The sequence below is a fragment of the Manis javanica genome, chromosome 7 (assembly GCF_040802235.1).
Source record: "Manis javanica isolate MJ-LG chromosome 7, MJ_LKY, whole genome shotgun sequence".
NCBI classification, from domain to species: domain Eukaryota; kingdom Metazoa; phylum Chordata; class Mammalia; order Pholidota; family Manidae; genus Manis; species Manis javanica.
In genome coordinates this window covers 30,144,540-30,159,211 of record NC_133162.1, presented here as the reverse complement: position 1 = coordinate 30,159,211, position 14,672 = coordinate 30,144,540, and the positions used below count along the sequence as shown (strand labels likewise).

The following is a 14,672-nucleotide window of genomic DNA, read 5'->3' as shown; positions in this document are numbered from 1 at the left end:
GGCACAGATCTAATGTGCATTTATATTCCTATTGCTTTGCATGGTGTGTAGAGAATAATATGTGCTTGATAATGGAATGATTTTATAAAAATGGAATTGCTAGGGACCAAAGTATTATACTTACCACAGATTCACTTTATTCATTTCTCACATATTCTAAAAGGTAACATGTAAGAAATGCATCCTTTACATTTCCTCAAGCACACAAAATTTCCAAAAATAGACAAAACCCATATGTTTTCACAAGATTTTGTATTCCATTCCTTACACGGGGTCTGAAGACCTAACATTCAATAACTTTTCAGATTTTTTTTTTCTAAGAGTGAAGTCTCAGATTTCCAAGGAAATCTGGAATTTGTTTTATTCAAATTTTAGATAAGCTGTCAGAACTAAGAGATTCCTCAACTGGTCATAAACAGGAAACTGGAGATCTGCGAAAAAGATAAAGACAAACATGACTTAAAAAAGTCATGACGCAAATTAACCAAGAAGTTTACCAAGAAACAGAGAGACAGTCTTAAGGAGGATTCGCAGAACATCTCAAATTGCCCCCAGACTGGCATCCAGTCAGAGACTTGGCTGCCCGGCCACTCCTAACATGCCACGCGACTGGAGCTGATGCTACTCCCGTCAACCTCTCAGAAACAACGTGCTTCCGCGGCGTGAGCAACAGATTCTGAGCTGGAGGACCTGGGTCCGAATCCCAGCTCCCCCAACCTGCCTGACCTACGAGTCTCTTCGCCCTCATTGGGCCTGTTATCATTGAAATGGTAATGCTTCTCCTAACTCTGACCGGAGCACAGGCTGGCTATAAACGAAGAGAGAAGTAAAGGCGCTTGAAGGAAGATCCAAGCGACTTGCAATCTGTTATGGCTCTTATGCATGCCGTGATCATGGCCGGACCAATCTCTCAAAGTCACCGCGGTCCCTCACTCCCTTCCCGCCCGGTGCCTGTGCTGAGGCCGCTGCCTCCTGTCGGTCTCCAAGCGGAAGCCGCGCGGCGCCGTCTACCGTACCTGCAGCCACCTGGTCAGCCGGGCCCTCCTGCTGACCCATGACGAAGTCGTGCACGAGGTCCCACAGGACGCCCTTAGGCGCCACCGCCTCCAGAGCGACGGCGGCAGCCATGACGCCAGCTTTAGACACCGTGGGAGGGGAAGTGGGCGGTGGCAGGGACCTGACTCTGGGCGCACGCGCCTTCTGACCCAATCATCTGGCGAAGGCCTAGGGGGCGGGGCAGTCTCTGGATCACGTGCCTGCCGGCTCCTGGCCGAGCCGTTCCAGGGAGGGATGGTGCAGTCCCTCCCCGAAGGGCGGGGCCTGGAGTAGGGGCGGAGGCGTGGAGGAAAGGCGGTTGCTGAACACACAACCGGGGCCATTGAGGGCGAATAATTCCCGGCGCGACTGCTCGAGAGACCGGCTGCTGGATGGGCACCTGGCTGGGTGGGGCCGCGGGGCGGTACGCACCCTAAGGGAAGCCAATGAGAATATTAGGCCCTGCCCGAGGGGGTGGTGCCATCGGTCACATGCGCACCTGGGGAGGGCGGTGGCGGCGGCGGCGCCGCCGGGACCGCGAGCCGGCGGATGGAAGCGGGGCCGGGCTGGGGCGGGGTTAGGCAGGTGAGTGACAGGCTCCGGGGGGCCGGCTCCAGCTGGGATCCCTGAGAGAGCCGGGAGTAGCTGCGGCGGTACCCGCCCCCTCTCTCCGCCCCTTCAGCGGAGCTGGTCTCTGGCCGGGTACCGTCGTGGGCTACCCCCGCCTCGGCCTGGCCACCTGGGACTGTGCTAGGGAGTCGTCCACCTCCCTCTCCCCTCACCGGCAAAGTTTGTGGCGAAGCCGGTGCCGGGGCAGAGTGTGCCGGGGGGGAAATCGGGGCGCGCCCGATGCTGGGCGGCCGGAGCCGTTGACCCGGGACGCCGCCGTCCGGGACAGGAGCGCGGAGCCGCCGACCAGCCCGCTGCCTCCGCTGCATGGGGCCCGTCTGAAGAGCCAGCATGGGCAACTGCGTGGGGAGACAGCGCCGTGAGAGGCCGGTCGCCCCGGGACACCCCCGCAAGCGAGCAGGTAATGTTGAGGAAGGGAGCAGGGCTCCGGGCAACTCGCCAGTTGCCCAAGCCTTGGGCTTCCCGAGTGACCTCCCACAGCTTCTGGCTCCTGGGTTTCCCCGATGGCTGCTCCCAGTCAAACGGGCGCTGCCTCTCCTCCCCTGGCGGCTGGAGGAGCCGAGTTGGGGCAACTGCGAGCGCTGACCCGGCTGTGAGCCCAACTCTCTCCAACTGGGAAGCTCTGGGTGGGGGGGGGGGCAGGAAATGTTTGCAGACCGCAGCGGGGCCGGCGGAGGGGAGGAGGACCAGGGGCGTGGGCGCTGCTGGTCTGGCAGCCGGGCTGGGGTCGGACGCTGGCCCGTTGGGGCACGGCGCTGGCGGCCAGGCGTCCCCAGAACTCGGAGCGAGGGAGGCGAGAACTGTCGCTCCTTCCGAACACTGTGTCATTATCCGGCTGCAGATCGTGTCTGCCGGAATCCGACTAGCAAAAGCAGCTCAGGACTCTGGGAAAGAAATCTTTATTTTTCCCGCAGGGCTTTTTAGAACCTCCCGGCAGTCCAGGAGACTAGGAAAGGTGGGGTGCAGAGTGGGAATCGCGCTCGGGTTTGTTGGGATCCATCCCAGCCTTGGGAATGGGATCTGCTCGCTGGTAATCCGCGAGGGTCGGGCAGCGCCTTCTCACTTTCTTGGTACACTCCTCCTATCCTGGCGCTTTGCCCTGGTAAGAGGTCTGACTGTCGTTTCCCCGGGTCTTGTACTCACTTCCTTCTCTGAGAGTGTTGCAAGGACCTTCTGAGAATGATAAAATCGTGGATCTTAGAGATGAAAGGGACCTTCAAAACTTGTGTTGAGTCCAGGTAGACTTACCTCCTTCTGTCTGTAAAAGCCCAGATCCAGAGAGGTTGAGCAACTTGCCCAAAGCCACACAGCTGGCTAGCAGTACTGCTGGGGCTAGAACTTAGCCTCCTCTTCCACCCAATTACCACATATCCCTTTATGTAAGAGGAGCCACAGGCAGATTTTTTCATGAAGTGGAAACTCTAGTTGGAATTTCCTGCCTCCTTTGACACCAAAGGTGTATTGCTTGGGTCATGGAAACTGGGAAGGAGGATGAGGGGAAACATGATGGAAACAGAGAAGGATGTGTGTGTGGTGAACAGGATGACTTGTGGAAGGAGAAACATGTTTTTATAGGGGACGTGGGGTAAAATTTAACATTGAAATACTCTTGGCAACCCTGGCCATTCTGAGAAAAGTTGATTCTTAAACCTTAGGGCTTTCTTCCTTTCATTCATTTGTTCAGGTATTTATTATTTAGATGCTCAGTCCACATAACTGATTTTGTAGCATTTTCACTGTTGACAACCCTTCTCCTACTTGAAAACTCCCGTTTATTGGCATTAGACTGTCTTGGTTGTTATCTCTGATCACTCTTGCCTGCTATCACCTCCTCGGTGTAGGCGCACTCACAGTTCAGTTTGACATTATTTTTCTCCCATCACACTCCCAGAGAACTTTCTTACTCAGTCCCACAACTCTTCGTTCATTGGGAAGAATCCCTACACTGTATCGTCAGCTATTACCTCTCAGACTCCAGACTCATATCTGTAAATGCTCACTGGACACTCTGGTGTAGTTACCCTCAGATTCTAAAACCAAGCTCTGCTTCTCTCCCCTTCAACCAGCTTCCCATTACTCTTCCTTTCTTGGAGTTGTCTAAATTTATATACTTCGAAGATGCCCCTCCATATCTTCTGCCTCCCAGCCAGTTAGTCAGTGGGACCTTCTGGGCCTTCTGGTTCTTCCTTCAGCAGGTCTTATAAACCTGCCTGTTCCCACTGTACTTCACACCCTAGACACCCCAAGTTTAGCACATCTCCCAGGATGGAGTTAGTTCCCCACCAAAGGCAAGTTTATCTTCAATCATTCAGCCAGTGCCTGCATATGGTGGTCCCCCCAGATGTTTGTTCATTTAACCTGGTCCAAACTCTGTCATTCTATGTTCAGAAATGTTTTCAACTTCCCCACTTCTACAAGAACTTTAATTTTCAAGGCTGTTCAAGTCTGGCCCAGTCCTTCCTTTTTAAGGCTGGCTGGATTTTTTCCTCTTCTTTTACATGAGGGCCACCAGTGTTTGTGCATGCCATTTCCCCCTTCTTATCAAGAGCCCTTTTCCCTTCAAGATCCACCTCAAATCCCATACCTTTCTAGAAGCACCTTGCCTGATAATTGTCCAGTAGATGCGATTCTGCTTCTGAAAACTGCTGCAGACAAGTTATGCCATTTACCTAACAATTATCTATTCCATATTATTAGTCATTTCTTTGATATTTACAGCTTTATATCAGCAACTACCTTGCAAAGCCTTGAAGACCAAGGTTCTGTCTTATCCTAGTGTGTCTGTCTATCTCACACACTCATGTGGCCATATGCACACATGTTCTGCACTTAATACAAAGACTTGTACAGAGGAAGCACTCAATATTTGTTGATTTTAGAAAGGTAACCTGACTTCACCCTGCCATCTGAATTTCTCATGTAAACATTTTACTGAAGTATGTATCTACATTTTTTTAACCTGCTAGTGTATCGTGTTTTCAGTTCTGTGGGTCCCGCTATGAACAGTTTTATTCATAAAGTCCAAAGCCAAGGGGAAATCTGTAAGATGACAAGTTTGTTGTAAGGGAAAGAACCCTTCTTAACTTCACAGAGTGCACCTGGCATTCCTGTAACATCTGCAGCTCACCCTTTGACAAGGACATCATTTTATGTTGTAACACCAATGCCTAAAATTCCCCTAGCTCCCACTGTAACTCTCACCTCTCCTTTGCCGCTGGTTTAATGGGAAGAAACCGTCAATCGAGAGCTAGAACCTGAGCTGTAGTCCTAAGCAAGCAGCTGGGTGACCCTGGGCAAGACATCAAACCTCTCTGGGTTACACTTTAAATATCTCAGAAAGGGATGGAGTTATACAAGATCATTAGAGCTGTTATTATCGTCTTCAGAAAGGCAACTGTTCAAAACTGGAAGCTTATTGAGTTGAAATCTTATGCCTTGTTATGTCACCTTTTGGCCTTAATTCTATCTTCCTAGTCATGTGTTGGGCAGAGCCAGATGACACTCACTGGCCAGGCAATCTTGCATTAGCTAGAAAAATGAGATGGTCCTCTCATCACATTTAGTGTTGTGATTGTCCCTTTTTTTTTTATACTGTTACTTGTAGTGTATCCCCTGTAGGTCTGTTTTCTCCCCTTCAGGGGCTGGGTGGTCCTTGCATGCTTCGGAGAATACTTGGGATTTACTCCTTTGAGAGGCTCCCACCACCCCATGCATGTACACTGGGGTATATCAATATCTCTGCCCATGAAGTGGGTGAAGCAGCCCCTCCCCCAGCTGTGCTGGGGAGAAATAGAGGTGGTAGAAGAGGCAAGTCTTTTCCCCAGCTCAACCCTCTGAGAATGTGGCAGGGCTGAAACCCAAATATCTGACTCTGTTATGTGCCAGGCATATCCACTTACATTCTGGAATCTCAGGCTCAGTATGGACAGAGCTAGGGCCCTGTTTGGGGTTAGTTGGGCTTGGCACTGTGGTTGCAAGAGAGTTTGCTTCTCATTGTGTGGGCTGCTGTGGCTATTCTTGAGGGAGTAATTGGGTAACTTCTCCATTTGCTCTGTAAATATTTACTGAGTGCCAGGCATGTTGCTGGCTGTGAACAGATAAGATCCTTGGCCACATGGAGCTTCTAGTTTAGGGGTGGGGGGCAAACAATAAGCATATAGTCATACAAATTACATGTGATTATAGGTGGAAATCCTATATTACACATACAATTATGTATTATTACATATGCAGGTGACTCCCACATTTGTAATTTCAGGCCCATCCTCTCCAGCTCCAGCCTTATATATTCTGCTGCCTGCACAACATATTACTGTCTAAAAGGCTGCTTGCTTGTTTAACATGCCAAAGCAGAGTGGACCACCATCCCACCCCTGCTCCTCCCAGAGTCTTTCCCATCTCAGTTCATGAAGATTTCATTTTCCCAGTTGCCTAAGCCCCCAAAACTCTTGGGTCATCCCTCACTCCTCCCTTTCTCTCAATGCCACATCCATTTAATCACTGCTTTCTGTTGGCTTTGGCTTAAATCTGTCAAGAACTTGATTCTCACCGTTTTTTTCCACTTTCACTCTGGTCTAAGCTACCATCAGCTTCTTAACTGACCTTCCTGCTTCCTCCCTGGTCTCCCGACAGATTATTCTCATCCCAGCCACCAGAGGGATGCTGTAAACTTAAGTCAGATTCTGGGACTCCTTTGGTCCCCATCTCACTCAAAGTCCTTGAGTTGGCCTGCAAGACACGGTGTGATTTTCACCAGCTTACCTTTCTTAAGCTACCTCTTGCTCTTCATCCCCTGTGTTACCCACTGATAACTGAATGTATCCCTCCCTCTTCTTCTCTAGGTCTCCTCAGACATGCCTCCTCAGTCAAGCCCTCACAGGTCATCCTTTTAAAATCAGACCCCTCCCCTCTACTGCATGCTGTCAGCATTATCTACCATCCTTCCCTATTTTATTTTTCTCCATGGGAGAGTCACCATCATCTGACATTGGCTGTCTACCCAGTTGTGTGCCACTATGTGCCATCAGAGATTTTTTATCTGTTTGTATCCTGGTACCTAGAGCAGTGCCTGCCATATAAATAATAACTGCCTAATAAATACTTGTTGGATGAAATTAATGTGTCTAACAGAGTGGTGAGGCCTACAGATGAGCAGGAATGAGCAGACCAGATTGCTCTCTCATCTTAGATGGTGGTTAGGACAGGTATCTAATGAAGGGATTTCAACTGCAACCTCAGAGCCATTGTTTTGGGACTGGCTTTTCTCTTGCTGCAGGCCTGGGTGGGGTATCAAATAACGGGGATATAATTCCCTGTGGTTTGGGAGCTTCTTGCTTAGGAGATAACAGAGGTAAAACAGAAGAGCAGAGTGAAGCCCCCTATTAGGATCCTAACCATGCAGTGGCACTTTCTTGTCAGATCATGTGTGCATCTGTGTAAGCAGGGACCCCTCTCCAGGCACACATGTTATCTGTTGTCATTAACTCACTGGGCAAGGATGGAGTGGTCTAATAGATGGTGAAGCAAGAAGGTGGGTGATGTGGATTCCAGGCCTCTCCCTATCCATTGACTTGCTAGGGAATTTTTAGAATCATAGAATTTTAAAGCAGAAAAGGAACTTTCTTTAACCTCTTTTTTCTTTTCCAGCTATTAAAAAGAGAAGAAAGGTATATCTACTCCCTGCTGAGTCCACAGAAATGTGGTACAAGCTATATAAAAACTCCATGGGTTCCTTTAAGTTTTGAGTGTGTTGAGGTCAAGACATTGTAAGGAAGTGGTGAAGGTCAAGTGTATTCGAAAAAGGAGGCTGTCTAGTCTTTGCCACTTTCTTGAATGGTGACCTTGGCCAAGTCATTTGTTTTGTTTTGTGTTCAGTTGATCTTCTGAATCAAAAAAAGAAAGATGATAATATTTTGAGTTTACTTCAGAAAGATATTATGGGGATAAAATAAACTAACATTGTTTTTAAAATTACTTTCATGGCTTTACAGTCTCCTCAAAAATGAGGTCCCAACCTAGAGCCTCATCTGGTGTTGCAGAATAAAGCCTTGGTTCTCTGCTCCTTCCTAATTGTGTGTGTGACTTTGGACAAGGCTCTTGATCTCTCTGAGCCTCAGTTTCTCCCATTTGTAAATGTTTAAACTTTTGTACAATTAGTACAAAACTGCTGCGTGCAGTCCCAGCCTCCCAGAGAAGTTGTAAGAATCAAGTGAGATCCTGGATAAAAAGAGACTTTGTGAACTTAAAAAGTTTCTGTTATCCAAAGCTACAGGATTTTTACACGCAAAAATGATGACCAGTGATTTTCCCTACCAGAGTATTGAAACTTACTCTTTTTTAAAGAGAAAAATTATAAAAGAAATGTTTAAGAATATTTTTGGGTAGGAATCTTTCTGAATCAGATGGTATGCTTCCAAGCAAAGTATACTGAGCATGAATAACCTCCTCTTTGCAACTCAGGGCTGTTACATTTGTACCTGTATGTACAAAGCATCTGCTTGGTGGAGGTGGGGACCACAGAAGCTTTTTTCTCACAAGCCTTTATCTCTGAAAGAAAGGGGCTAGGGGTGAACTGGTGGCAGGCAGAAGAAAATTGCTGGGGAGAGCCCATTCTGTAGTGGCCTGCTTCAAGGTTCCAGGCAGCATTGGTGTGGGGAGGCTCTTGAATCCTTTTCTGGGCTCTGGAGGAGAACAGCAGGTCCTGCCTGATCAATTAACATGCTTATGACAGTGTGAGGCCTCTGGGCTTCTGAGACTGAAGAGCAGTGGGCCCCAAACTTAATGGTTCCTGGCTGCTGTGCTTTCCCGGTTCATGGTTCCACCTCTAACTGTTGCTCTGTCTTCTCCCTGGTAGCAAGTGGTCATTTCTTTTTTTCCCCATTAAAAAAATTGTAGTTAAATATTCATAATGTAAAATTGACCACTTTAGCCACTTTCAAGTGTACAGCTCTGAAGCATTGTTGTACAACCATCACTACCATCCATCTCCACGGTTTTTCATCTTCCCCAACTGAACATCTGTCCCCATTAGACACTTAACTCCTCCCTCTTCTCCCCTCCCCCAGCCCCCTGGCAACCACCATTCCACTTTCTGCCTCTATGAGTTTGACTATTCTAGATACTTCATGTAGTGGAATCATGCAATATTCATCCTCTTGTGACTATTTCACTCAGCATAATGTCCTCACGGTTCATCCATATTGCAGCATGTGACAGGATTTCCTTCCTTTTTAAGGCTGAATAATAGTCCATTGCATGTCTGTCCCACATTTTGCTTATCCAGCCATCTACTGATGGACACTGAGTTCCTTCCACCTTTTGGCTATTGTGAATAATGACCCTATGAACATGGGTGTGCAAATATCTGTTTGAATTCTGCTTTCAGTTCTTTGAGTATATACCCAGAAGTGGAAGTACTGGGTCATATGGTAATTCTATGTTTAATTTTTTAAGGAGCTGCCATACTTTTTTCCTCAGTATCCGCACCATTTTACACTCCCACCAGCAATGCACAAAGGTTCCAGTTTCTCCACATCCTCTCCAATACTTGTTATTTTCTAGGATTTTGATAATAGCCATCCTAGTGGGTGTGAAGTGGCATCTCATCATAGTGGTCACTTATTGAGATCCCATCTACTGGGCTCAAATAACAGCCCCTCAAAGTTCAGAAACATATGGTTAGGATTGTTGGAATTGTGCCTGAAAAAAGAGTAGATAGGCTTGAAGTGAAGCCTGAGGGATCCTCCAGAGAGGGAAGTACAGGAGTGTGGGTGGGTACATTCTGTGACGTCTTTTCTGGTCAGTCGAAATTTAGCTTGCTTCTGGGTTTCTTTCTACCTGTGTGGTCGATGACTGGGATGGATGGATGGATGGATGGATGGATGGATGGATGGATGGATGGATGGAGGGAGGGAGGGAGGGAGGCTTCCAGTTAACCAAAAGCAGGTCCATCTATTATAATTAATCTGGTTCCCAAAGAATGTGAATGCTGTCTTACTTGGGGTAAGCACCACTCTCTTTTAGCTCCCTTTTTTGCATGTGAGAAATGCAAGACTATTTCATTTGGTTCAGATGGGAGCATGTAGGGGTGAGTTTAAAGGTAGGGGGAGTTACAGTAGTATGGCAACAAGTGAGCTTGTCTGCTGCACCAGGCCATGTGCTTCTCTCTAAGCTGGGAACAAAATCTCCCTGCTTTCTGAGCCACAAGGAAGGGAGACTGAACTGAGTGTGCACCCACATCTCTGACCACCCCCAGTGTGTCCCTTACTGCCCTTGGAACCTATCAGGAAAAGGGCTGGAGCACCTTCTGCAGGGTACACAAGAATGAGGGAACACGGATGGCTTCTCATTTGTACTTGTCTCCTCTGGGAGGCTGGCACCAGAGCCCAAGCCTAGACAGCCAGTCACCAAGCAGTCTGGATCTTAGAGAGCCTGTGGACTTGGAGTTTTGCTGTTTTTAAGGGCTCAAAGAGATGCAAACAGCAACAGCTCGTCTTTGCTGGGTGTTTGCCACGTACCAGAAGGATCACATGCAGTGTGATCCTTTTAACAGGTAAAGAAATTGAGCCTTTGAAAGGTAACATCTCTTGCCTGAGGCCTTGTAGCTGTAAACGCAGAGCCAGGACTGGAACCCAAGTGATCTACCGTCATAACCTGAGCTTTTACACCCTGTAGAGTTTTTCTTTGCCAGAATGGGGGATGAGAATACATGTTTTTGTTTTTTAAGGGAGAGTTTATTATTGAGCATCTTCAAGCACCATGCTAGTCCCATTCAAACAATTGCCTCATTTTACCTACAGGAACATTTCTACCCATTTTGCATATCAGAAAGCTGATGGTCAGGAAAGTAAATTGATTGCTCAGAGCTCATTGCATTATGTTGCCTCCTTCCACCCCTGGGAAAAGAATCTGGGAAGTTGGCTGTGAAGTCTGCAAAGCTTCAAGGATTGTAGTCACTCTGCTTCCTTCCTGTAGCTGTTCCCTCCTCTTCTAATTTCCCAGCCCTCGGAACACAACCTCTATACCTAGGAGCCACGCGAGTCCATCTTCATGGACCAAGTGCTTAGCCCGTAAGAGGTACACAGTAAACCTGTGTTGACTGCTGTCTGAGGGCTGAGTGTGCTGGAAGCAGTATAATCTCAGCCAAAATTGTGTTCCTAAAGAGAAACACAAGTACAATGCAAAGCTCGTTGTTTCCTCCTCCTTCTCCCAGAATGAACTTCTACTTTCCAACTTCCAGATGCCAGGGAGGGGAAGAAAAGTGCCTTGGCTCTGCTGACTTTGAATTATTCCCAAATTGCCAAGGGAAAAGAGGCACCAGAGCATTGCATTAGCAAAGAGCTTGCAGGATCAGGTGCCACTCTTTGTAATTAATAGGACTAACAATCTCTTGCTTTGCTCAGCATTTTGCAGTGTTCAAAGTGTGTCCTTGTGTAATATATATCATTCGATCCCCACAGCCACCCTGCTTGGAAGGCAGGGCTGGAATCATTTTTCCCATTTTATGGATGATGATAGTGAGACTTAGTGAGGATGTTAAGCTGCCCACTTGGACAAGTAAGTGACAGTCAGAAGCCATGGGAGGCAATGGCTCTATTACAGTGGGAAAGCATCAGGTCAAAGCCTCAGTTTTGCATCTATGCAATGGAACAGGAGAAGAGCCGGTAGGATCATCAAGAATGAAATGTGAGGATGTGTGTGAAGTAATCAGCACAGTGCCCACACAGAACAGATGCTTAGGCAAATGATGGAAGTTGGGTTGTTAAGGACAATAACCAAGGTTAAATTCATTATTTCTTTGGGGACTTGTATTCTACTGACTCCTGTTCAGCCCGGAGTGTTAGGAAGAGCAGAGTGTAGACCCCCTTTAGAATCCTATCTGGGAAATCTGATTCTGGCCCCCCTCTGGCCCTTCCCCTAGAGTCTGTAAAGCAAGGGCAGACCACGAATTTCTTTTGATGCAAAATTTGTGGTCTTTCAAAGGGGAGTTTTATAACTTACAGTTGTTCTTTTGGTAGCAGGTAATCACAGCAATTATGAAAGTATTTTATTCATTTAGTATCCATTTGCATGTTATTATTCCAGCTCCTCCAGCTCAACCAAACCTTGGGGAAGTTGGTTTGGATTTTGAGGCCTCACTTTTCTCATCTATAAAATGGTGATAATAGTACCTATACCGTATACTAATGCATGTAAAGTCCTTAGAATGGTGTCTGGGACATATTTAAACAGTCGGTAACTGGTTCGTTCTTATTTTTTACTATTAGCACTGTGCTTGGCACCATATTCAAGCCAGCTGTCTATAGCCTTCTTCCCCAAGTTCAGATGCATGGCCAATGAAGTTCCTATGTAAGACCTAGCTTCCACTGTGTACCATGGTTTATCTGCCATTCTTGTAATTCTACTCATTCATTCAGGAAAGCAAATAGGAAGCCAGCTGGTCAAGAGTGATGTTATTATACAGATAGCCTTGAATCTAGCTTCATTTAAAAAAAAATGAATCCATCACAAAAATTTGAGACCATCCAGTCTTGTTAGTTACAAATCTCTTGCAGCATGTCCCCTCACCCCCAACTCTTGCTGATCCCAGCAACAACCAGTGGCTACTTTTCTGGGCTATCTCCAAACAGATGCAAACATTTTTTGCCTGGTAGGTCAAGGGTCTAGAGTGCCCTCAGTTTGCTATGGTCCACGTTCAGCTTGGCATAACATCTCTGGGTCCACTAGACTTCCTTTCTGGAGCCTGGCACATTTCTCTGATACACTCTGCAAATACCTGCTCCATGAACTTCCAAGAAACTGGTGATAAACATCCAGAGCAGAGCCACTTTTCCACTCTTGATACACAGCTCCCTGCAGCTAGATTAAAAATCTGTTGTTTTATAGTTAACTATATACTGCAATTTATGGAGCATTTGACTGTGGAAGCCATTGCAGTAGGTACTTACATACACATCTCATCTAATCCCCCTGGTAAACCAAGGATGAGATTATCCTCATTTTAAGGGAAAGCCGCAGTGATGGTCACTATCATGTTCAGGGTTACACAGTGAGAGATGAGAGATTTTTGAATTCCAACCACTGTTTTTGATTCTCAGCCCTGGGTTCCTTCCACACGTACCTATCTCACTGTCAGTTTCAACTAAGGGCTCACTGGAGCCTAAACAGGTATAGCTGGTTCACTGACATCATTGCCACCCATGACTAGCAGATAGTCTAGTGCTGCCAGTCCTCGCACTACACATCCTAAATGTGCCAGAAAGTGCACTTTGTGACATCCTTCATGGTTTGTTCCTCTTCCCACTTTTCCACCATTCCATGCAGTGTCTGCAAAACAGACATCACTGTCCTCTGTAACATGGGATATGCTGCATGGCATTGATTTTTGTCACAGCAAATGCATGCTGCCCTCAGACTGTCATTTGGCACAAGCATTTCATTTCCCAGGCTCCCAGGGCAGCTCCAGGAATCATCATCACTGAAATCAGTAGCATTTATAGGCACCCTGTGAGGTGTTTGACATCATTGTTTTCAATTTTCACATCAACCCTGTAAGTAGACACAATTACCCCCATTTTATAGATGAGGAAACCAAGGCTCAGAGAGTTTAAGCCCCTTGCCCACAAAAGTGGAGGAACTGATTGATATTGGAATCCTAGTAGTTGTATCCTGGGGGCCTGTATCTTAACTGCTGTGAGACACTGCCCCTAAATACACATGGTATTGGCCTTGTACCAGGAACCCGTAAGAGTGGAGCACAGCATGAAGAATCCATTTCTTTGCTCAAGTTGCTCATGGTGGGTGAGACTGAATGATACTAGAGCTTCCGTGGTTTGTTTTATTTTTTTCAAACCCATTTCCACCTGGACAGAGCCTGGGGGGCAGATCCATGATACACAGTGCTGCTGGGATGCTCTGCATGGCCGTATTTACGCCCCAGACTGACTTCCCTGTTGCAGTTTGCCCTCTCCTCTCTACGTATTCACATCAGGCTGATGGAACCAAAAGTCATTGACATTCCTCTTTATGGCCTCATTCAGGGCTGGCTGCTGAGGAGAAGGGAGGTCTTATTTGACTGGGAACTTACTGCTCTTATGGCTTTTTAGCAGGCCCCAAATGATTTTTTTTAAACATCCACATGCTGTATGCTCTGTTATTTGGGCGCTCTCCCTGGGGAAACAGGATGGGCTAGTCTTTGGTGTCAGTAGGCAGAAGGAAAGCTACATTGGGCCCTTTAATTTGCAAGTGACCCTTTCCTTTTGAAGCTGAGCCTAGCTCTGGATCCTGCTGTAACATGTGTCCCATGGAAGATCCAGGGCTTGGATGTCTGGGCCATTGTTGACCATCAGATACTTTTCTGCACCCCTGGGCAGAGATGCTTAGCCTGCTACTTTTGATAGCATCATTCCTTGGGTATTTTCTATGCCAGGGGCACTTGGCCCAGAGGAAGTGCCCAAGGAGAGATTTCAGCCTGCAGGCCCATTCTCCGTACGTCTGGCCCACCTGGTGCTAGTTTGGTTATGGTCCCCTTTTATTGGCTGGATCTGGGGCCTCGGTTTTAGAGGTGAAGTGATCCCTTTTTCGAAAGCTATGGGGTTGGCAGGCTTGCTCAGAATCCATTGTTACCTTTTAAGAGAAGAGAATTGGCATTAATGAGGAGTTCACGTGGAGGAACTGGTTCAAAGAGGTCAAACCACAATTCAGTGGTCTGCCCCATGCCGTCAGAAGTGGAGCTGCTTGGTATCAGACCTAGGGAATCTGACAACATTTTCCTGTCTTTTCTGTGTATATGTCCTGCCTCTTTACTGTGTACACATATTATACATGTATGTTTCATCATCCATGACAGCTTAATAGTCTGTCTCCGGAAGGGAGCAAAAACAAATAAGAGTGTGAGACCATTTCAAGCAAGACAATGTGTAAATAAGTGTAGACAAATAGAGACAAAGATAATGTCGGTACTTTAGAAAGGGTTGAGACAGGATACGGCAGGTTATTAAGGGTAAATG

At 47.1% G+C, this 14,672-nt stretch overlaps 2 protein-coding genes across 5 annotated transcripts in view; one reads left to right on the top strand and one right to left on the bottom strand.

Moving 5' to 3' along the window:
* Positions 1-1,175, bottom strand: part of MMS19 (MMS19 homolog, cytosolic iron-sulfur assembly component) — a 37,860-nt gene extending 36,685 nt beyond the window's left edge. For 3 of the 4 annotated variants that reach the window (XM_037015786.2, XM_037015788.2, XM_037015787.2), the window contains exon 1: positions 1,017-1,174. In XM_037015786.2, coding sequence (XP_036871681.2) covers positions 1,017-1,128 — 112 coding nt within the window. In that variant the 5' untranslated portion in view covers positions 1,129-1,174. Of the gene's footprint in view, positions 1-1,016 lie in introns of all 4 variants that reach the window. The other variant, XM_037015789.2, reaches the window with a different exon arrangement.
* A 163-nt stretch (positions 1,176-1,338) lies between these two features.
* Positions 1,339-14,672, top strand: part of UBTD1 (ubiquitin domain containing 1) — a 48,250-nt gene continuing 34,916 nt past the window's right edge. The window contains exon 1 of the mRNA XM_017664823.3: positions 1,339-2,065. Within this exon, the coding sequence (XP_017520312.1) occupies positions 1,996-2,065 (70 nt within the window). The 5' untranslated portion in view covers positions 1,339-1,995. The remainder of the gene's footprint in view (positions 2,066-14,672) is intronic.